The sequence below is a fragment of the Euleptes europaea genome, chromosome 4, assembly GCF_029931775.1.
Source record: "Euleptes europaea isolate rEulEur1 chromosome 4, rEulEur1.hap1, whole genome shotgun sequence".
Classification (NCBI taxonomy): Eukaryota; Metazoa; Chordata; class Lepidosauria; order Squamata; family Sphaerodactylidae; genus Euleptes; species Euleptes europaea.
In genome coordinates this window covers 88,528,952-88,555,737 of record NC_079315.1, presented here as the reverse complement: position 1 = coordinate 88,555,737, position 26,786 = coordinate 88,528,952, and the positions used below count along the sequence as shown (strand labels likewise).

Here is a 26,786-nt window from a genome sequence, read left to right as displayed (position 1 = left end):
GAACAGCCCCCCCCCGTGACAAGAAGACGCAAATTCCAAACTAAGGAGAACAACGGGGCAGCCAGAGAGACTCACCAACCCACACTGACCTCCAGGCGAAGGTAGCAACCAGTGAAAACAGCAAAAAAAAAAAAAAAACTAGTACAGAGGCAATCAACACCCACAGCAGAACAGCCCCCCCCTTTGGCTTCCCCACACACACACAAAATCCCCCCCCCACAAACACACAGGAAAAAAGTTATAGAGAAAAGCCCCAAAATGGGTCAAACTGTGGATGTCTTCTCTTCCAGCAGAAGCAGGGGTCAGGAGGAGTAATCCAATCTGATTCCAGCAAGAAGCAGCAGGTCAGCTCAGCTCAGGATCTCTCACGATCAGCACAGGAGCAGCAGCAATGGAAGGAATACAGACTCACACACACAGACTCTCTGGCCATTTATGCATGGGAGGTTTTGCCTTGGATTTGCCGCTCTCTAGATGCACATTTTCCCCGTCCAGATTCTCAAAACTCTGCATGGGAGCTTATTGTTGAGTTTTGAGAATTTGGATGGGGACAATGTGCATCTAGAGAGCGGCAAATCCAAGGTAAAACCTCCCGTACATAAATGGCCTCTCTCTTCCCCCACCCCCGGGCAGCACAACAACCCGGGAACACGCACATGCACCCTCCCCTCGGGCTCTCTCTCTCACACATAGACACACTCTCTCCCCCCCCCCGGGCTGCGCAGCAACCCGGGACCACGCACACGCACCCCCCCCCCACGGGGATCTCTCTCTCACACACACACACACACACTCTCTCTTTCTCTCCCCGGGCCGCACAGCGGCCGGACTCAAGCACTCGTCGGCGACTGATTGGCCAGAAGACCCAGCTTGGCCATCTATTGGCCGCGGGAGAATGCTGATTTGGGGGCGCCGAATTTGTACGAATTTATCCGGCATCTGCCCGAACTCGCCGAGCTCGGCTCGTCGTTTTCCTGCCTTTTTTTACTTTGGTTCTATCTGAACTAGAAACCGCCGAATCGGGGGAAACTCGGCTGTTTTTCAGTTTGGATGGAACCGAATCGACAGCCCTAATATAAAAACCAACTCCTACTCCTCCTACTCCTCCACCTTCCACTGATCTTTATTTTTCCTACCATATGATTTTCACACTTTCAGAAAATTGTAGAAATCAAAACACAATCAAAATCATTCTGGTCATTCAGAGAGGCATACAGGCCATTTAAAAGAAGTTGAAGGTTGTGGTGGATTTTAACATGGGAACACATAGTCCCTTAGGCTGTGCTTTCCCCTGCCCTCTGCCACAGCTGCACAGCCGACACACATGGGGAGTGCAGAAGACATTGCAATACTGGAAATGTTTATTCTTATTTATTTATTTGAAACATTTATTAGCCGCCTTTCTTCCTTACATTTGTTAGCTCCCTTTCCTCTTCTCAAGATTCCCAAAATGTTAATATTTTGAGTATCCCTTGCATAGAACATTTCTAGTTAATACATAGAAGACTGCTTCTAAACCATGGACTTCAGTCTGTTTACTCAATGAACCATCCCCTTAAGGCTTCAGTTTGTTGAAGTGCTGCATTTGTTAAATTTAGGTGTACAATTTCCCAAACAGTTTAGGTATTTGTGAGACTCAGCTCTTGGCTAAAGATCTGGTTTCTACACTGAGCATTCAGCCTAAGATGTCAACTGAATTCCAGAAATATAATTTATTTTATTGTCGAAGGCTTTCATGGTCAGAGTTCATTGGTTCTTGTAGGTTATCCGGGCTGTGTAACCGTGGTCTTGAAATTCCAAGACCACGGTTACACAGCCCGGATAACCTACAAGAACCAATAATTTATTTTGTTAAAAAAACACATTGATACAACCTTTCATATCCTTCCTGTTTCTGATCATCTAAAGTGGGGGTTAAACATGGAAGACAATTATTTGTCTTGTGCAAGTGCAATTTTCTTTTAAACATCTTCTTCCCCTCTCCTGACACACCTTTTCCTGTAAAGGATGTAATGTCTAGCATCAGCTTTGCAATTCAGGGGAACTTGCCCCAAGTCCTTCAATAGAGCTTCTGTAAACAAGCCAACAATTTGCAATAAAGTCAGTCCACAACTATGCTACCTTCCCTTAAAATCCCCCGGTGAAGCACACCATGGTCATAATCCAACAAGGCAATGTGGACCCATATAATGGAGCATTCTCCACCCCTTTTCTCAAAAAAGCAATCCACCCCACTACAAATTCTTAAAACATTACAGGAATTTAATAGGCGGGTGACGGCGTGGTCTGAGAGTGAGGTTTGCTGGCTGGAAAAGCAATAAGAAAGGCACCACTTTCTTGCATGCCTTTTCCTACAGGCTTCTTTGCACTGAAACCTCCCTGAGAGGGAGGCAATATGAACATCAAGACAAGAATATAAAAGTAGATATTGTACTTGCTGGAGACTATCACAGTTTTGTATATTTATCTGTGTATGGTATATGAGGAATTCTCAAGATCACCTAACTTTGCAAATGTAGTTCACCAGTGACATGTCACTTACTAATTCAAATATGACTTACGATTATTACAAGAATTGCTGTTGCTTGTGCAGGAGGAGGCTGTGTGATGACAGAGGTCGGCAGATTTCGAGAGCTCACCAGTAAATGCTTGCTGACAAGAACTGTCCATGTTGCAGTTGGTCTGATTTTCACTAGTCCTTGATAAATCCGAATTTGGCTGGTTTACTCCATGTACACAATCCTGGTAAACTAGATTTGAGTTTGATCTGTTAAGGTGGTTTAACGACATCTGTAATAGGGCTTCATTTATGAAGACTGAATTTTCGCCACAAAAACTGTCTGATCGATTATGTCCCATGATCTGCACACAGAAAAACACACAAAGAAAATATTAAATCAATTTTTCAATTTTTTATTTGTCATCATAGTTGCCTCTTCTATACTTCGGCTTTATTAATTAGCTAAAAGACGAGAGTAAAAATAAGAACACAAATCCACTGCATTCATCTATTGCCAACAAACGAGAGCAAAGATTGTGAAAAAATGCAAGAATTTTTAAACTTTAATCTTTTGCAATGTAATATTTGCCTCTTTGAGTGCGGGACTGTTTACTACTGGTAATATATGATAGTACTCAGTCCAGGCCTTTTTGCTGGGTGATGTATGTAAAAAGTTCTATTGTGCTCACCAAAAGTGAGAATGGCAGGTCTAGTAAACATAATTCCACCCACCGACAGTAGTTCCAGTCATGTTATTCACTATGCTGATGCACACCAATGTCAGCCAATGTGGACTGGGTAGTAACTCCCAGTTTCTGCTGAATAGTCTATGAGAAAAGATGCTACTGGACACAGATTCCTGTGCACACAAATATCCACCCTTTGCTTTGATTTGCAATGTTATTCAAAGCTGTCTGATACTGGTTGTTTATGCATGGGTGCTTTCATTCACGTTCATCCCTGGTCTGTCTTGGTTGTTCCTTGAAGTTATGCCTGAGTTTTCCGTCCACTAGAGATAACCTTGCAGCCAGCCCTCACAAATCCCAGGACTGCCTTTTCCTCTATTAACCCGATTCTTTGATCTCTCCTGAGATTATTCCGGGTTAAATAATCATGCATAAGGCAAAGCGCAGAACACAAAATCTTGGGGAGTGCCATTTCTCTCACAGACAGCAGCTAATTACAAAGCAGCGTGTCAAGGGGCGGGGATTCAAATGCTTCCTGCTTCCTCAGAGTTCTTTCTGAGCAGAAGAAAGGATTTAAAAAATGAGGCTTGGGTTTCTTCCCCCACCCAAATTCTTTTAGAGAGTTCCATTTTTTAAAATGCTTTTTAACACGGCACTTGGGTTTCCGGGGGGGGGGGCTTTTCTCTCACAGTAAGCACTACAGCCAATTACAAAGCAGTGTTTCAAGGCACAGGGACTCCAATGCTTCTTGATTTGAGCGTGGAGGCTGCTGGTGCATAGATTCGCTATAGGAAAGCGCGGATCCAGTGTGCAACGAACCTCAGGGAAAACTCCCATGCATAAACAACCACTGTCAGTGGGAGCTGTTTCTCACAAATGATTTAGGATGAGATTAGAACAGCCATGCAAACTATCAACACAGTCTTGTGTGCATTGGCCCAATAAAAACAGTGAGCCCAAAGTAAGGGTTGAATTAAGCATTACCACTGGCCACACTGACAAGCACTGTGAGAGCTGCTGCCCACAGAAGAATCCTATTCCACTGCAGTATGTTAGAAGTTCTTGAGTGGGACCAGTTGGTTTAATTTGTTCAAAACTGTGGTTTTTCTTTTACCATGAATGATCCTCTATTCAGATTTGTAACTTTTTATATAGCTGTTTTAAGGAAAAAAGCAGAGATCTTGATGAAGGATGCCCCCCTCTTCTGTAGCAATTCCCCATAATTCTGGGACATACAATTCATATATGGTTTGTGTTTAAGCAAACAGCTCCTCAGCAGCAGCAAGATTCCAAGAGAACAGGAACACGAGCTGCACCAGATATGCCTTCCCAACTTGCCTAGTGTAATTATCCTCCTCCCCATGAGAAAGCATCTATTCACTCCTATATCCCCCCTTCTTCACAGACCCGTCAGTACAAACGATGCCCTTGTTCCTCTCTCTCTCCAGTCTCTAGCCCCTTTCATTGCAGAGATATAAGGGGAAAGGCATGTCTTTACAATAAAAAGCACTTGAGACTTACTTTTCTAAAAATAAGAGGGGGGATTTCAGAGAAACTGGTAGACCACTGTTATAAAGTTAATTGCAGAATAAAGATATTCAACTGTCTGTTAGGGTTTTTTAACACAGTCATGGTATGTGTGTGTGTATGTGTGTGTGTGTGTGGCTGCTGTGAGGACTGGGCATTTCCTCCCATTGCCCGGCTAGCTGGTGGCAGGCACCAGGAGCTGTGGGTGGGAGATCCTCCGCCTCCAGAAGCAAGCTGGCAATCCTACCCTTCTGTAACAGGGAGATAGCCCTGACCAAGATGGCCCAAACTAGCCCAATCTTGTAAGATCTTGGAAGCTAAGTAGAGTCAGCTCTAGTTAGTATTTGGATGGGGGGTTACCAAGGAATTCCAGGGTCACTATGCAAAGGAAGGCAAAGGCAAACCAACTGTTAGCCTCTTGCCCTGAAAATTCTACTGGGTCATCATAAGTCAGCTGCTACTTGACGGCATTTTACACATACACTCAACAGGGAGATAAGCAAACTGGCCTCCCACATAGTATTATGGCAAGTGCTACAGAGACAGCATACATCAAAGTGATTACAAGAGATATTAAGAGATTTTACTCTGGAGAAAGTCTTGCATGCCTCATTGTCCCCTGGCGAGATCACCCCCGGCAGGCTGCTTTGGCGGCTGTGCTTCCAATGGCGCAAGATCTTGTGTTGTAGCTTCACCGTTTCCCGTTCCTTCTCCACCATCCTTTGGCTCTCCCGGAGTCTCTCCAGGTTCTGCTGGTAATCCTGCAGCTGGGCGTCCAGCTCTTCTCGGTTCCTGCAAAGCGCTTCCTCCTGGCTTAAGCACTCCTTCTCCCTCTCCAGAAGCTGGCTCTCCCTCGCCTGGTGCTCCTGATGCCGTTGCTCACATTCGCGGTGCCACCGTTGCTGCTCCTGCTGAAACTGGTGCTGAACTTTGCGGACATTTGCTAGTTCCTCCTTCTGTTTAAAGTTTCGGTTCTTTTCTTGTTCCAAGGCGGAGGTGGTACGAGAACTGGGGCTCCAGCTGAATCTCTCGTGTTCTTGTAGAACGAGCTTATGGATCCCGATGTGACTCTCCTGGATGGCTAAGGCTGCCTTTACATCACAGCGAAACACGGTTTCCATAGGTGAAAGGGACAGAATTTAAACATTAGTGCTTTCATTGGAGGAAAAACCTGCTCATCACACAAGCTCACAGTAGTGTAACGTAGGAGGACTTGTTGCATATTCATCCCTCTGTTTTCTTCCTTCAGTTAATAGTATGCATTCGTTTAAAGACACAAACCTCAGAGCGTCTGCCTCAGTGGGTTTCGCCTTAATCTTCTGCAGGTCCTGCTGTGGGTAACAGCGAAGACAGACAGAAAACTAGAGTGTGGTAGAAACGTTTGGACGTACATTCTCTGTCCTGAAAACAAATGCTTAGGAACGCAAAAAAATGTGTGTCGAAACCATTTCTACCTCTCTTTATAATATCTGTTTTTCTCCTCACTCTGTCTCGCTGCAGGTGTGTGTAAGAAACGGAACCAGCACAGCTGACGATTGTGGTCCACAAACAAATCAGGGCTAACAAGCTTTGATCACCCATGAACCAACTCCAAGGGAAAAGCTGCAGTTATCAAATGCCCCGTGGGTTGGATCCTGCCGAGATTTCTGCAGGCATGGGGGGGGGGCAATTGTCGCCGCCTCTCTCCTCCTGCAGCAGCCTATAACACCCTCTGAAATGCTGCTCCTGAGGAACCCCCAGGAATAAGGGGCAATCCAAAGTCTCGTATTAGAAGGTTTGTAGTAGCAACAGCAGACCTAAACTAGAAGCAAAGGGGAGAGTGGCATGGCAGTGGCAGAATGTGACAGAACCAGGTCCATTCCCTGCTCTGCCAGTCCCTCTTTTACCCGACTGGTGTGTGTGTGGGGGGGAGCCAATCAGGGCCCTTGTATTCCCTAGCTATGTACACAGGCTTATAAGTTTGGATCCTACCTCTTATTTTGGCTTGCACAGCACTGACCTCTGCTGTAGTGTGCATTTCTCTGGCATCAGGTGTTTCTGTTCATGCAAGGGCTGCACTTTCCAGTGAGCAGAAAGTGCCCAGGGTCATAGAAACATGCTCCACGGCAAAGCATGTTTCTCTGCAATGGATGAAGAGCAGCACAAGATGAAGAGCAGAAGGAAAGGAGCCATGATCTCCAAGAACAAGACAGCTAGAATCGAGCCCAGTAGCACCCAGAGACCATCAAGATTTTTGGGGTAGAAGATTTCGAGAAACAAAGGTACCACTGGACTCAATTCTAGCTGTTCTACTGCAGACCAACATGGTTACACTCTGAAACTAGGAACAAGACAATGATCAAGAGAGGATCTGTAAATAAAGTTTATAAATTTAAACAATGGTTGAAAGGTCTGATGGTTTTTTTTTTTTAAATCTAATTACAAAAAAAGTTGTCAAAAGTGATTATCACCTGTATACTGTACAAGAGGCGGGTTAAATTCTGGATAGTCTGTACAACCTAGAGAAAGGGGAGGGAAACAGAAAAGATTTTTTTTTGTTTACAAGACATAGCAAGTTTAAGGAGAACAACAGCAAAAGGTTTTGTGGCTGACCTGACTCACCTCAATCTGTGTAGAAGTTGGGAAACAGGTGTCTCCTTCCTACAGACAGACAATGGAGTTAGCTTCTTTTCTTGTAGAGCTGGACTGCCACCTTCTGGTGACTCAGCTAAGGTATCGGAAAACTTCTACAGCTCAAAAATTGCATCACTGTGTTTAATTTTTTAAAGAGACTACAAATAATCTAGCAGGTCACATACACACATATTTTCAAAACAATGCATTCATTCTAATTGTCATATACTTCCATATAACTAGTTTTCTTCATATGCAACAAAATACATATACTTTTTTTGCTACTGAAAAGTGGATCAGCATCTTACAGCCAAAGTATATGTTATGTCTGATATATGATCGCCATGGGCATGTGCAGAAGGGCCCCATTAGGAGTGCCGTGGGGCCCAATTAAGGTCAGGACTCCAGTGGAAGGAGCTGTAGCACTTCTATGTTGAGTTCCCAAGGGGAACTCACATGTAATGTCCTACTGCAAGTCCCCATGATGATAACATGGCAGAAACAACATGTAGTTTGCCCCGTAAAAATTCCAAATTCTGAATGCAGAATAAATTATACAAGATTTAATATGTTTTTAGTTTGATTTTTTAAAAAGGAATTCAGTGTTATGTTTGTTTAATGAACAGATGGTGAAACCGACAGAGGAAGGGATATGGGAAAAGTGGCGTTAGAAGGAAGGAGGACTGAGCATTATGCATACCACATTCTAAGACTGTGCATCATTTCTGTACATGTGCAGAGCATATATGAATTTTAAAGAAAGTGTCTCAAATGTAGTACCTGATCCAGCACATCAACTTCTACTATGCTGTTTGTATCACGAACATCTGCATCATAAGGCTCATCTCCTTTTATTTCTGTTACTAGTGATTAAAAGCATCAGGAAAAGATAGGTCAAACACATGTGAACTACATGCATGCACTCGTGAATCAAGTATATTCTCCAGTTCTAAAATAAACAAACCTGCTGTACAGAGGTAATGCTAGACCTAAGAAACATAATTCTGTGATCTGTATAAATTATTCAGACAGGCCCACACTAGTGCATAATTTTACTTTGCTCTTCATAATAAGGACAAAGAGCTACCTAGCCACTGAAATGGCATCCCCTGATTGCTGTCAGTTGAGCCCATGCTTTCAAGAGCCTTTTTTTTTTTTTGCCATGGATGAATCTCATAGGTAAGGCATAATTGGGTATGACTTTACAGGTGACTGAACATAAAAGATGCTGTACATGTGTGGGGAGGCTGTATGTGAGCCTTGGACAAAGTCATGAGGCCTATTACATCTCCAAGCTCAGGGCACACGTGAACTGGCCATTCATTACGCTATCTGAGCTTTAAAATGTACGGCGACAGAAGTTATGAATGGAATTTGCCATGAAAATCTTTAAGATGAACCTAAGATATGAAACTATTTTCAAATGAACGGAGTATCAAGCACTGCAATATCAGCTTATTTCATTAACTTTCAATAGAAAATAATTTCAGAATGAATTTTGAAAGCCACAAGTTATTCATGGGGAAAGCCCAAAATGTCCAGCAACAATTTCTCTGACTTTAATGGAATCATTCCATACTGACACAGAATTGCCTATGCCATGTGAAATATAACGAATCCACTTTAGTCTAATCATTTGCTGTACTGTTCTGATTTATCAGAGAACAGGCTGTGTTACTGAGCATCTGCTAACCACCAGAAGTCATGTTTTGGTGTGTCTATGGAAGAGCACTGTGGCGCAGAGTGGTAAGCTGCAGTACTGCAGTCCAAGCTCTGCTCACGACCTGAGTTCGATCCCAACAGAAGTTGGTTTCAGGTAGCCGGCTCAAGGTTGACTCAGCCTCCCATCCTTCCGAGGTCAGTCAAATGAGTACCCAGCTTGCTGAGGGTAAAGGGAAGATGACTGGGGAAGGCAATGGAAAACCACCCTGCAAACAAAGTCTGCCTAGTAAACGTCGGGATGTGACATCACCCCATGGTTCAGGAATGACCCGGTGCTTTGTACAGGGGACCTTTACCTTTATGGAAGGGTTTGTAGCAAAGATCTACTCTGTGAAAGAAAAGATCTACTCTGTGAAAGAAATCAGCTTGCAGTCCTTTGCATCTAACTCACTGACAATATCCGTGAATGTCAAGTTCACACATTACTTTTCTCCATGAGAGCATGTACCCAGGGAACAGCGAGAGAAAAAAGTGCCTTGAGGAGGAGGAGGAGGAGAGTTGGTTTTTATACGCCGACTTTCTCTACCACTTAAGGAGGAATCAAACCGGCTTACATTCACCTTCCCTTCCTCTCCCTGCAACAGACACCCTGTGAGGTAGGTGGGGCTGAGAGAGCTCTAAGAAAGGTGTGACTAGTCCAAGGACACCCAGCTGGCTTCATGTGTAGGATTGGGGAAACTAACCCGATTCACCAGATTAGAATCCGCCACTCATGTGGAGGAGTGCGGAATCAAACCCGGTTCTCCAGATTAGAGTCCACTGCTCCAAACCACCGCTCTTAACCACTACACCAAGCTGTCTCCCTAAATTTATACACATTATACAGGTAACTACATACACACATACTTAGTTATTATTCATTAAAGACCTCTGTATTGTAATATTTATTTGTTTGTTTATTTATTTTAAAGCATGTATCAGCTGCCTTTCTACCTTACACAAAACTCAAGGCAGCTTACATTGCAAATATTAATAAAACGCAATAAAATACATAGAAATACATAAAGGAAGGAAGGAAAGTGCCGTCAAGTCACAGCTGACTTATAGCGACCCCACAGGGTTTTCAAGGCAAGAGACGTTTGGAAAAATACATGAAACCACTAGTTAAAAAAAAAAATTAAAACTGCCAGTTGGCAGAAAAACTAATCAAATGCTGTCATAAATAAAACTGTCCTCAGCTGCCTCCTGAAGATCAAGAGCGAGGGGTCCAGGCACACCTCCCTGGGGAGGTTGCTCCATAACTGTGGGGCTACCACTGGAAAGGACCTCTTTTGTGTACCCCACCAGACAAGCTTCTTTGTTCAGTGGAACAGTAAAGAAAGGCCTCTCTCTATGATCTTAGTTCCCAGTCAGGAACATATAGGAGAAGACAGTAATATATTGTCTACATCATACACAGAAGGCCAACGTGAGACATTTTTCTTTCTTGACCCTGTTTTGCTTTACACTGGGATAGGTGAAGTTTTAAAAAGCGTTGTAATTTAAGCATAGCATCTAGGTGAAAAGGACAGGTCTTACTAACAATCAGTCATAGATTCACAGACATCCGTCGCAGAAAGATCTTCCGTCAGGCTTGATTCTCTAGTACTCTCGTCTGTCGCCTGGCTTGTGTCATTTGTCTGTGTAGATGCCACAGCCACGTGGAGGCTTTCCACTGCAGAAGGAACGAGAGTTCAGGAGGCTATTCCAAGGATGGGAGGGGCTGAATGGGGAGGCAACGTTGCAGGGGCCCTGGCCACCTATGCACTTGTGCAGCTCATACGGTTTATTTTTAGACAATTTTTGAATTAGATGGGGGCGAGGCCCAGAGGGAATCTTTGGTTGTTTCTACATGGAGATATATATTTTTTTCTGGCATGGGGAGCAGAACGCACCCACAGTAAAGGGGAGCATCCAGACAGCATCATGCCATCTGTCCATAAAAGGAAGCATTTCTTCACACAACACATTGTTAAATTGTGGAACTCCCTGTCCAGGAAGTGGTGATGGGCTGCCAACTTGGAAGGTTTCAAGAGGGGAGTGGGCATGGTTGTGGAAGAGTGGGCTATCCATGGCTACTAGTCAAAATGAATACTAGTCATGATGTGTACCTATTCTCTCCAGGATCAGAGGAGCGTGCCTATATTAGAGGCTTTGGAACACAGCCAGGATAATGCTGCTGCGGTGTTCTTGTTTGTGGGCTTCCTAGAGGCACCTGGTTAGCCACTGTGTGAATAGACTGCTGGACTTGACGGGCCTTGGTCTGATCCAGCAGGACTTTTCTTATGTTCTTATGCCTAATCTGGGTATGACTACAGGGTGGCTGTGAGTGGACCATCCATCTGTACACTGCCCTGCAGCCCCTTTAGAGTGTGCGGGGTTGGCCAATGCTCTATATTCCTCCCCTTTCATCCTGTTAAAGGGTTTTTCATTTATTTACTGAGCAGTACAACATAGCTGGGGAAAAGAAAGGAAAAGGCTTTGGGGAGGGGTTGCAGGCTGTGGGGGCCCTGGGCAATGCAATGGAATGACATGGAGAAGCATGGCAGCAGAGCATGTGGTGTGGGAACCGGGTGTGTGGCTGCAATTCCAAGCTATTGCAGTGTCATTTCATGCTGCTGCCATGGCAGGGCTGTGTTATTTCATGCCCCTTTCTGGAAATAGCCTTTGTCTAAAGCTCTTGGCCATCCTGAATCAGTCCATAATCTTGACATTATTTCACATGTCTGTGAAGTTAACAGTTTTCCTGACAGTGACTGTGATGTGGCTAGAGCGAACCATTTCTTCATCTCCAAGCAGAAGAGCAACTAACTGAATGAATCTGAATTCTGTTCATTTGTCAGATCACATTCCCTAATTTCTGAATGTCTTTACTGATGCATGAACGTTCTAATGAGTATCTTAGCAGCAAGAGGGTTTTTCAGAGGTGAACCAAAATGGTAATCTTCAATAGCACTCGCTGTGGAAATATGATGATGAGGCAGATTTTATAGTAAGTGGACTGGCTTTTATCCAACCACGCCATCATTAAAATGCCTGAAAATATGTAAAAATAAATTTGCTGGTGCTATCAATCAAGACTCTCTGCAAGGGCAAAGTTCCTCACATCATTAGAAGAATAATTTAGAACAACTTCACACATGCATAGACTGTCTAAAGCCTAATTATTTTGTATGCATAGCATCCAACATTGATCACAAAAACTTATTCAAAATCCATGCACTCAGGTCCTTCCAGTATGGTACCAGATAAACTTTGTTTAACGTTTATGGTTGTATTTGTATTATGACGTTACGTGCTACTTTCTGGACATGTTTGAAAAGTGGGATATTTAGAATCAATTGTTTAATTTTGTTCAGTTTAGCACCAGCCAATCATACATTTCCTACACTTGGAACTATGCGATGGATAGTGTTCCAAAGCCCCTAATTTAATAGGCATACTCCTCTGATCCTGGAGAGAATAGGTATGCATCATGACTAGTATCCATTTTAACTAGTAGCCATGAATACCCCTTTCCTCCATGAACATGTCCACTCCGCTCTTTAAGCCTTCCAAGTTGGCAGCCATCACCACATCCTGGGGCAGGGAGTTCCACAATTTAAAGATACATTGTGTGAAGAAATACTTCCTTTTTTCTGTTTTTAATGTCTTTCCCTCCAGCTTCAGCAGATAACCCCACATTCTGGTATTATGAGAGGCAGCAATGCATGTGTTTGTGTGCACATGCAAGAGCGGGTGCAACTGGTGAATAGGAGGCTTGTTTCCAATCACACACAACTAACTTGACCCACGACAACAGCCCAAAAACTCTGGAGAATGATCTTACACACAGGAATAGACATGAGCAGTAGCACCGGAACACTGAAGAACCGCTAGAGACAAACCGAAGTGTTATGAAAGGGGACAAAATGGGCCTGGGTGATGACTTTATCCTCAGCGAAAGCAGGGGTGTAGGTTGACAGCCTTACCTTCCCTGAGAGCTGCAGATAGAAGTGAGGCCACTTGAGGTGTTTCTCCAGAGTCAGGCTTTATAAACAAATGCGGTTCCACATGAACGTCTTCAAACCCGCTCATATCTCCAAGCTTTGCATAGATGTCAAGCTTATCTTCCAAACAGCTACAGATCTGTTGGTCCTTGTTACTCAAGATTGCTGTAAGAATATAAAAAAACACATATTACATTAATAACCATGTTTGTGTGTGTGTGTGTGTGTGTGTGTGTTAAGTGCCGTCAAGTCGCTCCCGATTCATGGCGACCCTATGAATCAGTGTCCTCCAAAATGTCCTATCTTTGACAGCCTTGCTCAGGTCCTGCAAACTGAGGGCTGTGGCTTCCTTTATGGAGTCAATCCATCTCTTGTTGGGTCTTCCTTTTTTCCTGCTGCCCTCAACTGCCACATGAGAACGACAGTCCCAACAATGTCATGCCAGGGAAGATTTTTTTTCAGGCTTTCTTTTTTTTTTAAGCAGAGTTTTTAGTGGAAAAAAACGCTGTTCACAATTGGTGCAGGAATGAAGGAAGACATTGTGTAGAAATTTTTAAAAGTGCACTAGAGTTACTGAAATGAAGAAAAACCTCTGTGTGCATTTCGTGCTGTTTTTATTCTCCTTCGCATCTTTGTGCATCACTAACTCTAATATCTAACAAGTTTCATGGAAATATGCAATACATAACTAGGCTATCAGTCTTAGCCATTAATCTACTCTATTTCTGTTACACATTTAATTTTCAATATTCTTAATTTTTTGCCATGGTAAATTTTTTCCCCAAGAGCACTAGGGTAAATACCATACCTTGACATTTTTGGATTTTAGCTATTCTGGCTTCAGCTATTCTTCGGTCCTCATCAGATTCATTCATTTTTCCTTCTTCCTCTGGACAGCTTCAGTGATTAAATGCAAATATAAATAAAGCAAAATCAATCTCTTTCTTTCAAAAGGTACTTAAGTATGCATGTATGCATGTTTTTAATAAATCACACACATGCACACATATACCTGTAAACATTGAAATGTCTGCACACAGACTACCAGTTTGCACACAGAAGATATAAATACCAATTTCTGTCATATCACAGTCGTCAATCTTTGGACTAAAATACATGTTATGATTTTAACGTATTGGATCTGTCTGAATAGTAGTAGTAATAGTGCCAAACGAATACTCAAAGTGTTTTAATGGCTCATTCGCTTAAAAGCAGTGTTAATGATAATAACGATAACGACAACAGCAATAACAACAGCAATAACAGCAGCAATAAAATAATAATAAATTTATTTTTATCCTGCCCTCCCCTGGCAAACCAGGCTCAGAGTGGCTAACATCAGATAAAACATCATCATTACAAGTCTGTAAAAATATGTGTACAATATAGTATAGCCAATTTAAAATTCCACAAATAAAATCCCACCCCGATGGCACCAAGAATCTCCACATTTAGGGAGGATGTTATCTAGGGTGTTCTTGTCTCCATGCCCTTTTACTGATGTCTCACAAACCTGGGAAAGAGGGGGAGATGGACATGAGAAAAAATAAGGGAAGAAATTTAAGGGAAATTTAAGGGAAGGGACTTGTAAGGGAAGGGGAAGGAAGAATGGAACAAGGTAAGAGAGTCTGGCTCTGCGTGTCTTCCCATCGCTGCCCTCAGCCATAACTCATGGCTATACTATTCTAAAAAAATTATGTTACTATTGAGAGCCAGCTTGGTGTCATGGCTGAACTGGAACTCCATCTCGACCTCGTGTGTCCTCCCCACGCGGACTTAACAGGTAACATCAGCATTTAGTGCTAACATAATAACTCCCTTCCGTATTCCTGCAAGTGAATGGGAACTCAATTTTTCCTAATTTTATTTTTCACCTGTAGTCCCTAATAATTTGGAAGGAAGTCCTGCGCAATTATCCCCTTGGCTTAAGATCTCACCTGAGGAGAACCCAGCAAAATGAAAAATGGGAAAGCTCCTGGCCCAGATATGATTCACATTGAGCTGTATCAGCATAACATGTTGCAGCTCTATTCTGGCTCCATTTTTTCAGTGATAAATAAAACTGGTATAATCCCAACCATGTGGAGACAAGCGATTATAGTGCCTATCTATAAAAAGTCGATAGGACGAATCCATCTAATTACTGTCCAATTAGTCTCTTGTTCTCATTAGGAAAACTCTAAGCCTCTTTCTTATTACAGAGATTATTGGACTGGGAGATTTCTGAAAAGATTCTAGGTCCTGAACAAGCAGGCTTTGTTACTGGAAGGTCTACAATAGAGCACTGCTTAGTTTTATATCACTTAGCCAGGAAATATACATTAACTCCAAGAAGCAATTTATACATGGCTTTTATGGATCTCCAAGGGATCCCAAGGGACCGTTTGTAGGACAAATTAGGGAAATACTCAATCGACCAAAGATTGTTACAGTTAATCAAGAAGTTATGATTCCTTTTCAGTTTGGGTTCACTGTAGGCCATATGTTCAATTCTGTCCCTTTACAGAAGGGCACTAGTCATGGATGCCAGCTAGCTCTATTATTGTTTAATTTTTATGTAAATTATATGGCACCCTATTTGAGAAACCCAAAATTCCATTCTCCAATGTTGGCTAACACCCTGATATATGCAGATCTCCTGCGTAAGCTAGATCTCCAATGGACCTCTGACGACTGTTGAGGGCCTTTTCAGAATATTGTAATGCATAAGGGTTGACAATCAACCAAGGGAAATCTAAAGTGATGGTGTTTTCTAAATCTAATCACCCAAAGAAGTATAATTGGAAAATTAATGTGAAACCCATAAAGCAAGTTACCAAATTCTGTTGTTTAGGAATTCACTTCCAAGCTAATTTGGTCTGGAGGGTGCATCTTAAGAATTCTCATAACAGGGCCAAAGTCATAACAAAAGCCATAATAAGCCATGAAGCTCCCTAGGTGACTTTGGCCTGCCAGCCACTCTCTCAGCTTAACCAACCACACAGGACTTTTGTTAGTGGTAAATGAAGATCAAAAGCAATGCATAATGTCCAGAATGATAGCACATACCTCTCCACAGCTTCTTGAATCTGCCTCATCCAATGACTACGTTCCTCTTTGGAACTGGTATGAATTTCATACATCTCAGGCCCTGTAGATGATGCACTAATCAGGAACATCCCTCTCTCTTCATTGGCTACTTCTCTGACAATAAGTTTCTGTAGAGCTATAACAGCAGGTTTCTGGTCCTAAACAAAAGAAGTAAATCAAAATAAACAAGAGAACCTTATCAGTAAATCCTCAGGAGTATAACCGCATCATGAAATTAGGTCTTGTCTGTAATGTGGTAGTAAATTATGATCTATCATGCACTTGTATGCATGATAGATCATGCATATTTTATTCATTTTATGCCTTCTTCTGTTATTTTATTGGTCCTTACCACACATCACAAAATCTCTGGCTACCCTTTAAATGTTTCTTACCTGCTAAAAACAAATTCTAAACCTCTAAAGTATTTAGCCACAATCTGAAGAAGAAGAAGAGTTGGTTTTTATACCCCAATTTTCTCTAAGGAGTCTCAAACTGGTTTACAATCTCCTTCCTCTCCCCATAACAGACACCTTGTGAGGTAGATGAGGCTGAGAGAGTTCTGAGAGAACTGTGACTAGCTCAAGGTCATCCAGCTGGCTTCGTGTGTAGGAGTGGGGAAACCAACCCAGTTCACCAGAATAGAGTTCGCTGCTCATGTGGAGGAGTGGGGAAACAAACCCAGTTCACCAGATTAGAGTCCGCCGCTTCGAACCACTACACCACGCTGGCTCTGGGAGAAATAGACTTAATAAAATAAATGTGATTTTCATCCTGATAAAAAGGTTCAGTCATAGTCATAATTACGGCTGTTAACAAAGAAGTAGAGATGCAATTACCAAGTGAAAAAGCCTGGATATGGAAAATTGCAATATACAATTAAGATAATCCAAGCATACAATTAACTTTTAAAAATGATCATACTTACAACAGCTGCAAAGATATATTTCTGATCTTTTTCTTGTAAAAACAACATCACATCATTTAGAAGCAGAGCTAAAATATCTTTTAAAAGAAAGAAAATGGATAACATAAATTATTTGCTTCTTTTACTTTAAGTCAAAGAAATAAGTACAGACTTAAAGAAAAATGCTTACAAGCCACCAAGATGAGCTCATAAGCTCTAAGATACCATTCTAAAAACAATTTTAAAATGTTCCCTAACCTTAGGAAACAACTATAACCTAGTGCTGGACTGAAGGTGATAGTGAGACTGTTAAGTTTTCACTTCTCAAGTAAACTCAACACAGTAACTGCGTCACTAGAAAACAAATTTAATTATAAGCTGCATATCATATTCGGTACAAACTTAAAGCCTAAAAGTGATTTGAGAATTATGATATAATCAGATCATAAAACTGATGTCAAGTTACATTGCAATTAGATCAGTTATTATTCTGATTCATTACTTCTCTGGAAAGGGGCTATTGATTGGTCTTCCACGGGCGGGTGGGGAGGGTAAATTGAAAATTGTAGGAGCTGCCAGCTTTCAAGCCTTGGTTTATATCAGTGAAATAAGAACATAAGAAAAGCCATGCTGGATCAGACCAAGGCCTCCAGGCGGTTGTTGGAGATCTCCTGCTATTACAACGGATCTCCAGGCGACAGAGATCAATTCACCTGGAAAAAACGGCCGCTTTGGCAATTGGATTCTAAGGCATTGAAGTCCCTCCCCTCTCCAAACCCCGCCAGATTTTGGGCTCCACCCCCAAAATCTCCTGGTATTTCCCAACCAGGATCTGGCAACCCTACTCATCAAGTCCAGCAGTCTGTTCACACCGGGGCCAACAAGGTGCCTCTAGGAAGCCCGCAAACAAGACAACTGCAGCAGCAACAGCATCCTGCCGGTGTTACACAGCAAGGGGAGGGGGGCAGGGGGCTAGGAGGGGGCAGGGCCCTTTCCAGGGCTGCTTTTGCCTTTGAAGGAGGACTCATTGGGGCCAGATCTGGCAGCCACCACACGATTTGCATGACTCACCCAGGCCTAGCTGCTTGCTACTATTAACAGCAGCCACCTCATCATAGCCAGTGTGGTGTGGTGGTTAGAGTTTTAGATTAGGATCTGGAAGACGGAGGCTCGAATCTCCACTCTGCCATGGAAGCCCACTTGATGACTTTGGGCCAGCCACATGCTCTCAGCTTAATTTATGCCACACGGTTGTTTTGAGGATAAAATGGAGGAGAGAAGAATGACGTAAGCGGCTTTGGGGGCCATTGGTGAGAAAGGCAAGTTTGAATGGAGTAAATGAATAATAAGTATAGCTGAGGATGGGGGGCAGATAAAAGGTAAGTTTGTGGGTGGGTGAGAGGGAGAAAAGAAACCAGAGAAAGGTTAAGATAGCTAGGAGGAGGGGAAGAGGCAATATTGGGGAATGGGATATGGGGGGCAGTGAGGTGCCCCCTGCACTGCACAATTTGGCCATGGTTTTCCCAGGTAAAAGCTGCCAGGGGGAGGGCAGGAGGAAAAGCAGAGAAAGGGGACAGGATATGGAGGCAGGCAGGAGGAAGGAAAGAAGAAATGGGAAGGGGAATATAGGAAACGGGAGATGCCCCCACAAGTCCTTGCAGGTTTCTCACTCTGCAACGGGAACCATCCAGGCCAGCACCACACAACTGGGCCTATCCTGGCGAGTGGCACCATGCTACTCAGCTACATTTTTCCCAGAGAGAAGATGCCAGAGGGGAGGGGAGGAGGGAAAGTTGAAGACAGGGAGCAGATAAAGGTATGTTGGTGGGTGGGTGGGAAGGAGAGTAGGAAACAGGAAAAGAGGACAGGGCATGTGAGCTTTCAGGAAAGGGAAGGAGGAAATAATGGGGAGGGGGAATGAGATGCCCTCTACAAGTCCTTGTGGGTCCCCTGCTTAATCCTGTTAATTACTCTACATTTTTCCAGACACAAAATACATTTTTCTGCAGACCACTTTTCCAAATGCACATGGCTAAAAATATAATCACTGGTTTTTCAAAAATCTCATAAGAGAGTCACACATTATTTGTAATAAAAAGGGCAAGCACCTTTGAAACGCCCTGTAGCCGTTTTCCAATAAACTAAGCCTTCATGCAGAAGTGTCCTCTCTTTCTTGATCAAATCTTGCTTTCTGAAAACATGCCCAGTTTTCAACTTGGTATATGTTTTGTTTTCAACTTTACTGAGAATCTCGAGCAATTTCTGTTTTTTCTCGTATTCATTGACTTGCAAATCAACAGCTGCAATCATATCCTTGATTAGACCAAGGGCTTTACATAAGTCCTGGTGTTCTTCAGTTCCTTCTGCAGAAAACCAAACAAAATATATAAAAATAAAGGAGTTGCAGGAAGGCCTTTGAGTGGATTTTCACAGCCCAAGACATGGGACATAATTTTCAGATTACCTCTCTACATGATTCTATAGATTAATCTATAGATTAAACATGTATGCATTATTACAAATACTGTTTAAATGAATATATGTGCATTTTTGTGCTTTGACATGGATACTGGCCTAGAGCAGGACCCAAGCAACGGCTCAAATCTAGCGATGTGTGAGCAAAAGGAGAAATGCGCTTAGTGTAGTTCCATTTATGCGAACAGTAGCACAAAGTCTGCAGCAACACACATCACTTCAATATAATTTGTAATGGAATAACAACATGCATACGGCGCAACGGAATGTAAAACTGATGGTTTGGAATGTACAATGAGTTGATAATTTCATTTAATTTCTTTCTGAAACTGTATTAGAAGGATTACTTTGCACTAAACCTTTTGTATGTGGTAAGGATAGTAGGGACAGAATCGCTTAGCGCAGACAGTGAGGAGCAATTTTAGCTCTTCTGTGTATGCAAGGACTGTTGCCGATGCAGCAATTTTCTTTGAGATCAAGCTGCAAGCCCATTGCCATAATATATAGATAGATAGATAGATAGATAGATAGATAGATAGATAGATAGATAGATAGATAGATAGATAGATAGATATAGATATATATATATAGATAGATATATAGATATAGATATAGATAGATATATAGATATATATAGTCATTTCAGAAATCAAATGGACATTTTTCTTTCACAATATTGTGTGGAATAAGGCATATTACAAGTTTGTAGTGAGTCCAGAAATTTTTTACTTGGGCTCTAGGTATGCACCTTTAGATCCTGGCTTCTACGAGCATTTCCCTCTTTACACAAGTTCCCAACAATTACGTCAAAGTGCATTAACTGTTGGTTACTAAGTACTACAGCACATTTGGTCCTCTTTCTTCTATAAATTAGCTACCCTGAGGGAATATAAAATTTAAAAATTTGCTCTTCTGGGTGAAGTGCAATCTGTTTGTTTTGGCACTCTTTAACATCCTCTCGCCATTCCTTCAGGCTCCAGGGGTGAAAAACTTAGTTGCCACTGCCAAAATTTTAACTTCTTGGAGGGGAACAACTTGGCTTTTCTCCCTCCCCAGCTTTATTCAAGAAGGACTGCAAATTTCTTGCTCTCTAGGTTGCACCAGGTAGCAAACTGAATGGTTCCAGGTGAGAAAATCCCTATACCCTCTGGGGCCCTCCTCTCACACTATTCTCACAGAAGTGGAAACAGGAATTTTCTGAAGAAAAAAGCAATAGGAATCAGGAGAAAGCAACATACCAAAAGGGGTTGCATGGAATTTAGGCACTGATAATAGTACAACCCAGGGTGGAAAAGTTACAAAAAGGATACTCAAAATAAAATATAATCCCTAACACATGTAGCTACCAACTGTTATCATTTTGGCCATCCTCCTCCCTCCCCTGGAAGAAAATTGGAAAATCAAACCCATTCTTTATCCTGCAATTGGGATTTTTTGTGTCAAGTCGCTATACGAAATCTAAGGGCCAAGCAGGATTTTTACCAACCTTTGATCCTAAATCCTTTATACCCTCCGACATTTTCCTAGTAATTTTTTTAAAAAAGATCCATAGCTATAATCAGCTGCTATCATCCAGTTCACAATATAAAAAAGGAAAGACACCTTTGGTACCTCTATTTTTATGCAGTGGAATAAACCTTTAGGATTTCTCATGAGACGTGAATAAAAATCACTACAAACCTTTGGAATATTGTAATATTCTTTCTACTAACACTGGGTACTTAGTAATTCTCTGAGTGACCAGCAGAATGCACTCCGGGATTCCACGACGCCGAGCCAACAAATTGCTGCTCCGCAGCTGTAAAAATAGATAGATTTTAAATGTAGCCTTTGTGTGCTACATCTTTTATTGGAAGAAGAGTTGGTCTATCACTTTTGTCTGGTTTGGTCCATTTGCTATTAATCTGTTGTTCACTGTCTTCAAGTAAAGTCTTTAGTTGGAGCAGGCAATAAGCCAACTATGTATTTTAATCACCTTGAATTATTAGGTAATATCTTTAAGGCAATGAAAGGCCTCTGAATATTTGCAATTAAAAGTAACGCACTTATGAAACACAAAGGCCACAATTATTTGAACAAGAAGCCCAGTGGCTCCTGTTTCCATTGTGGTTCTGTCACACTGATTTGAGGTGGCTTTTATTGTTATTTTTTATTTTGTTCAAGCCTATAGGCAGCAGGCTCTTGCTAAGAGTTATTCATATGTGCGTATGTGCGTTATAAGGTTGAGAGGTTAAAACAAGGATCCAAACAGAATAGGAAACAGAAATTGTTATCCCTTGGAATTTGCAAGGGGAAAAAATTTTCCCTTGTAAAAGCTTTACTGAATGCCATGAGCCCAATTTCGGAACACAATTCAACCGAGCATCTGCAACATTTTGTGTCTGAAAAGTTTGTGTCCATAACATTTCCTTAATTAAAAAATAATTCTTTAAAAAGCACTGTTTTAAAAACAACAATAACTTCCCATTAGGATTCATTTATTCATGCTTTCATCATTATAGGAATACCACATGTGCTATTAAAAACTTACTTTGATGAAATTCTGGAACTTTTTGTTTTGCTGCAGCTCTTTGAAAAGGCTGACTGCCTCTTTCTGATGACTACAAAATTCCCCATATATCTTTTTCATTTTGGTTGCATTTTCTTCTGAAAACTGATCAAAAGCAACAATTAACTTGTATTCATTAGAATACCAAATGCTTTACAAACAATAGGACAGACTAACTTTTGAAGTCAGTCGAAACTTTATTAAAAGGAAACACATCCTACATTGAAATTGTATTTGTAATCCACATAAAACTGCTGTCTATGCCTGTGGCCACCACTACCTTCTCTGGCAGTGAATTCCACATTTTAATCACTCTCTGTCCTGAATCTACTACCCATTAGCTTCACTGGATACCCTGAAGTTCTAGTATTTTGGGAGAGGGAGGGAAAAGTTATCTTTGTCAACTCTCTCTACTCTGTGAATAATTTTATAAACCCCCCCTTAGTTGTCTCTTTTCTAAACTGAAAAATCCCAGACTCTTCAGCCTTTCCTCACTAGGAAGGTGCTCCAACCCCTAATCATCTTGGTTGTCTTCTTCTGTATCTTTTCCTTCTCTAATGTCCTTTTTCAGATACGATGACCAGAACTGTACACAGTATTCCAAATTATGTCACACCATAGATCTATACACGGGCATTATAATATTGACTGCTTTATTTTCAATCTTTTTCCTAATAATTCCTAACATAGAGTTTGCTTTTTTCACCACTGCAGTACATTGGCTTGATGCTTTCATTGGACTATCTACAGTTTGTGGGAGACCCTCTTGGAGCTCCTCATAGTCAGCCCTGGTTTTCTCCATCCTAATTTTGTGTCAAGTGCAAACTTAGCCACTAGACTACTCACTCCTAGTTCCAGATCATGTATGAACAAATTAAAAAGTACCAGCCCCAGCACTGATCCTTGTGGAACCCCACTGCTTACTTCCCTCCATTGTGAGTACTGCCCATTTATTCCTACTCTTTGCTTCCTATCATTTAACCAATTTTTAATCCATTAGAGAAACCATCCTCTTATCAGATGACTGCTAAATCTACTCAGGAGTCTTTGGTGGGGTACACTGTCAAAAGTCTTTTGTAAGCCCAAGTATATAATGTCTAACAGGTCACAGTTGTCTACATGCTTGCTCACTTTCTCAAAGAACTCCAAAAGGTTGGTGAGGCAGAACTTCCCTTTGCAGAAGCCATGTTGATTTTCCCTCAGCAGGCTTTGTTCTTCTATATAAATTATGTAAATAAATAAATAATATTCTATCTTTGATTACAGTTTCTACTAATTTGCCTGGGACAGACATTAAGCTGACTGGACTGTAATTTTCTGGTTCCCCCCTTAATCACCACACATGGCCTTCCTTTGCCATCCTGCCTTCACCCCCATGTTCTATTATGCTCCTATCAATATTATCATGAGTGTTTACACCATCATCCCTTTGGACTGACTTGTCTTGAGGTGGAGGCTCTCCAGCTGCTGCTGGCTTTCCTCCCGGGATTAGTTTAAAAGCTGCTCTGTCACCTTGTTGATATTAATCGCCAGCAGCCTGGTTCCCTTTTGGTTCAAGTGAAGACTGTCTCTTTTACACAAAATGCCCAAAACACCCACTTAAATACTGCTCCTGGGGAAAAGGAGGTTCCCATAAACAGCATCAAAGATGTCAGAGCTCTGCAGTGTGAGGGGGAAATCACTGAAAAACACCCCTTTCTTCTGCAGGAATCTTCTGGTACACTCACACCAGTACGAAGCGGTTAATGATGCCCTGAATGAAAGATTTGGCGATGTGCAGAGTTGAAGATGAAATCTCAGCATTCTATCACCCTTAAGACATTCAGATACCTTTTATTTATGTATTTAGTACCTTTTATCCTGCCATTTCTCTAAGGAGCTCAGGGTTTTTGGGGGGGTTTTTCCCTCATTTTATCAATACAACAATCCTGTGAGGTATGTTAGGCAGAGAGAGAATGAATGGTCAGCCTGAGCTTCACGGCTGAGTGGGGTCTTGAACCTCCTTAGGCCGAGATGTGAAACTCCCAATCACTACAGCACACTGGTTTTTGCTCTTATATAAGTGAGGTTTTCCTCTAATTGTTAGTTTAATGTCTCTATTTTATCCATCTTTTTAGACTTTCCTCTTGTATAAATGCCATTAGGGAATGCCATTACCTGCTGTACAAGTATATCTCCAATTCTGCTGATTACAAAGTTTCTGTCACTTCCCCCCTGACTTGACTCCTGCCGTCTCTCCTTCATAGAGCAGAAGAATTGCTGGTGAATTTCCAGCAGCTCATCTAGACAGGGGAATATTTTGTCCACTGTGCTGTGGTCCAGTTGGAGTTCTTCTTTCATTCCCTTTCGGAATATCTTAGACATAATGAACAGGGTGTGGATGTGGTGCACTTCAGTTTGCATCAGCTCTGCAATGGAGGAAGAAAGTATACAATGATTATATCACAAACCAGACCACTGCACATTACACTATGTCTTCCAAACAGAGTTACATACTAGTGTGCTCTTAAGTTACCTAGAACACAAGAAAAATCAACCTGCAGAAGTTCTTTCACGCTGGTCAAGCCACCCCTGGGGGAACCAAATATGGAAGTTTTTTTATGAGATGGGTCTCCTGATAAGGGTGTGAAAGATCTAGCACAAAATCATGTCCACATTGAGACAGGAAAATCTCCTTTGAGCCCTTCCTACAATGGGCTGTACAATAAAAAGCACCAACTGTATGTTGAATACTACCATGTTCCTCTAGCCCCCTCCCACTGGTAGTCCTATTTGACCCCCAGAAAAATTACTCCTGAGATCATGGGAGTGGGCAGGCCGGGGAGGTGGGATGCAGAGAGGAAGAGGGAAGAGGCTGATATTTCCCATCCTGTCTCTGCTAACAGAAAAGAAAAGCAGAATTTTACCCCTTCCCTATCCTCATTGAAGCTTCTTGCCCCAAGAATAGTTTTTCTAAGGGTCAAAAAAGTGGGAGAACAAATTCAACCCGAAGTCCATGCTCTTAGGAATGACACCAACTCAGATACAGACCACGCAAAAGGAATTCTTCCAATACGCGGTGACTGCGGCGAGAGTTCTATATGCAAGAAACTGGAAACGCAAGGAATCCCCCTAAAATATCTGAATGGATCACAAAAATGTTGGATTACGCAATGATGGCGAGACTGACGAGCCTGATTCATGGCACACAATTAGAAGAACACCATCAAAAGTGGCGATCATTTTACAAAAGACATGGATGAGACCTGGTCTAGGTCACAACCAGACCACAAAGACAATGCACCTAGGATTTCATCCAAGCCACAACAGGAAGAATCCGCAATCTTTACCAGGAGACAGACTAAACACCTTTTATATAGATTGACGACACCTCAGACCGCTAACTTAGTAAAAGATTTTATAGGTCCACATGAAGCAATACCAGGCACAAGGTTAGACGGGAGTGGGTGGGTCCATAACACAAGTGTCATTCCCCCATCCCCCATGCCCTACCCCTCACCCTCACCCTCCCGTGCCATCAAAAGATTAATAACGATAATAACAACAACAACAATACAAGAAGACATACAGACGGGTTTTGATGAGCACGGAAGCAAAACAAATTGTAAAAGCTTTTTCCCTATCTGTCCCTTTCCTGTACCCCTTTTAAAAAAATGAATTAAAAAATAAAAATAACTGACAGCCACACACAAAAAAAGTAGGGGAAAGAACATGGGGAAAATGTGTGTATCTTCCATTCCTACTTTGAAGGATAAGAACCAATAGATCTGTTAAACACAATATCTGACAGCTGACAGAACTGAAATAGAGAGTATAAAAAGAGATATTTCAAACCAAAATGCACATTCTTGGCAGAGTAGGTTTTACCTTCCTGTTACAGAGCCAATGGAAGCAGGAGCTTCCATTGTGAAAATGCCCTAAATAACCCTGCACTGAATATGTACCCAAAGACATCCAATAACCAAAAGACTCACAATTTTCTTTAGATAACTGACACACACATTCTTTGATACCCATCAAAGAATCACAAGCAAAGCAGGAAGTTGCACAAACATTGCTGGTCTCATATTCTCAGTAATGAAGTGCATTAGCTGTTAGACATTGGAAAATAAGGTTCCTGTACTTAGTAGCAAATCTGCAAATGGAAGCCTACTTCAGCACACTGCACTGGATCACAAGGATATAAGAAAGGCCTTGCTAGATGAGACCAAGATGTCAACCAATGCAGCGTTCTGGTTCCTGTAACGGCCAACAATATGCTATGGGAAGTTTTCTAGCAGGACATAGTAGGCACAACAGACATTCCATTTGCCCACTTCTGGCAGACATTCTCCTGCTGACAGGGCCCTCCCACCTGCCCTTGAATCAGGGCCGATGGAAGAACAGTAGGGGAAATGAAATGACATCACATGACATATTGATGCCCTGTCCCAGTGAAAACCCAGATGTGACATCAGCATGTCAGCTGACACTATGATGTCATTCCGAGTTTTTACCTGGACGTGACATCAACACATCATGCAATGTCACATCCACCCCTGGCCTGGCATCCCTACGGCATATTATAATAGCCATGCCTAGTATGCCATATTTATGTACATCTAACATCTCAGTAATTGATCCAATTATTGAAATCTAAAAACTTTTGACATTTTAACTCAAAGCTTATTGTCACATCTTTCTCTATTAGTGAATGTCAGGTTATCATACAAAAAGGAATAAACACCTTATGCCGATTTATAAAATAACATGCAATTTCATCTAGTTCCAC

General features: G+C 42.0%; 1 protein-coding gene across 1 annotated transcript in view; it reads right to left on the bottom strand.

Annotated features, from left to right (window-relative positions):
* Positions 1-26,786, bottom strand: part of ARHGEF28 (Rho guanine nucleotide exchange factor 28) — a 138,475-nt gene that overhangs the window by 33,959 nt on the left and 77,730 nt on the right. The window contains exons 21-34 of the mRNA XM_056849020.1: positions 24,173-24,423; positions 21,998-22,120; positions 21,148-21,265; positions 19,101-19,355; positions 17,014-17,090; positions 16,065-16,243; positions 13,825-13,913; positions 12,999-13,181; positions 10,571-10,702; positions 8,107-8,189; positions 7,315-7,353; positions 7,164-7,211; positions 5,301-5,804; positions 2,562-2,862 (exon numbers count right to left, since the gene is read on the bottom strand). Coding sequence (XP_056704998.1) covers positions 2,562-2,862; positions 5,301-5,804; positions 7,164-7,211; positions 7,315-7,353; positions 8,107-8,189; positions 10,571-10,702; positions 12,999-13,181; positions 13,825-13,913; positions 16,065-16,243; positions 17,014-17,090; positions 19,101-19,355; positions 21,148-21,265; positions 21,998-22,120; positions 24,173-24,423 — 2,382 coding nt within the window. The remainder of the gene's footprint in view (positions 1-2,561; positions 2,863-5,300; positions 5,805-7,163; positions 7,212-7,314; positions 7,354-8,106; positions 8,190-10,570; positions 10,703-12,998; positions 13,182-13,824; positions 13,914-16,064; positions 16,244-17,013; positions 17,091-19,100; positions 19,356-21,147; positions 21,266-21,997; positions 22,121-24,172; positions 24,424-26,786) is intronic.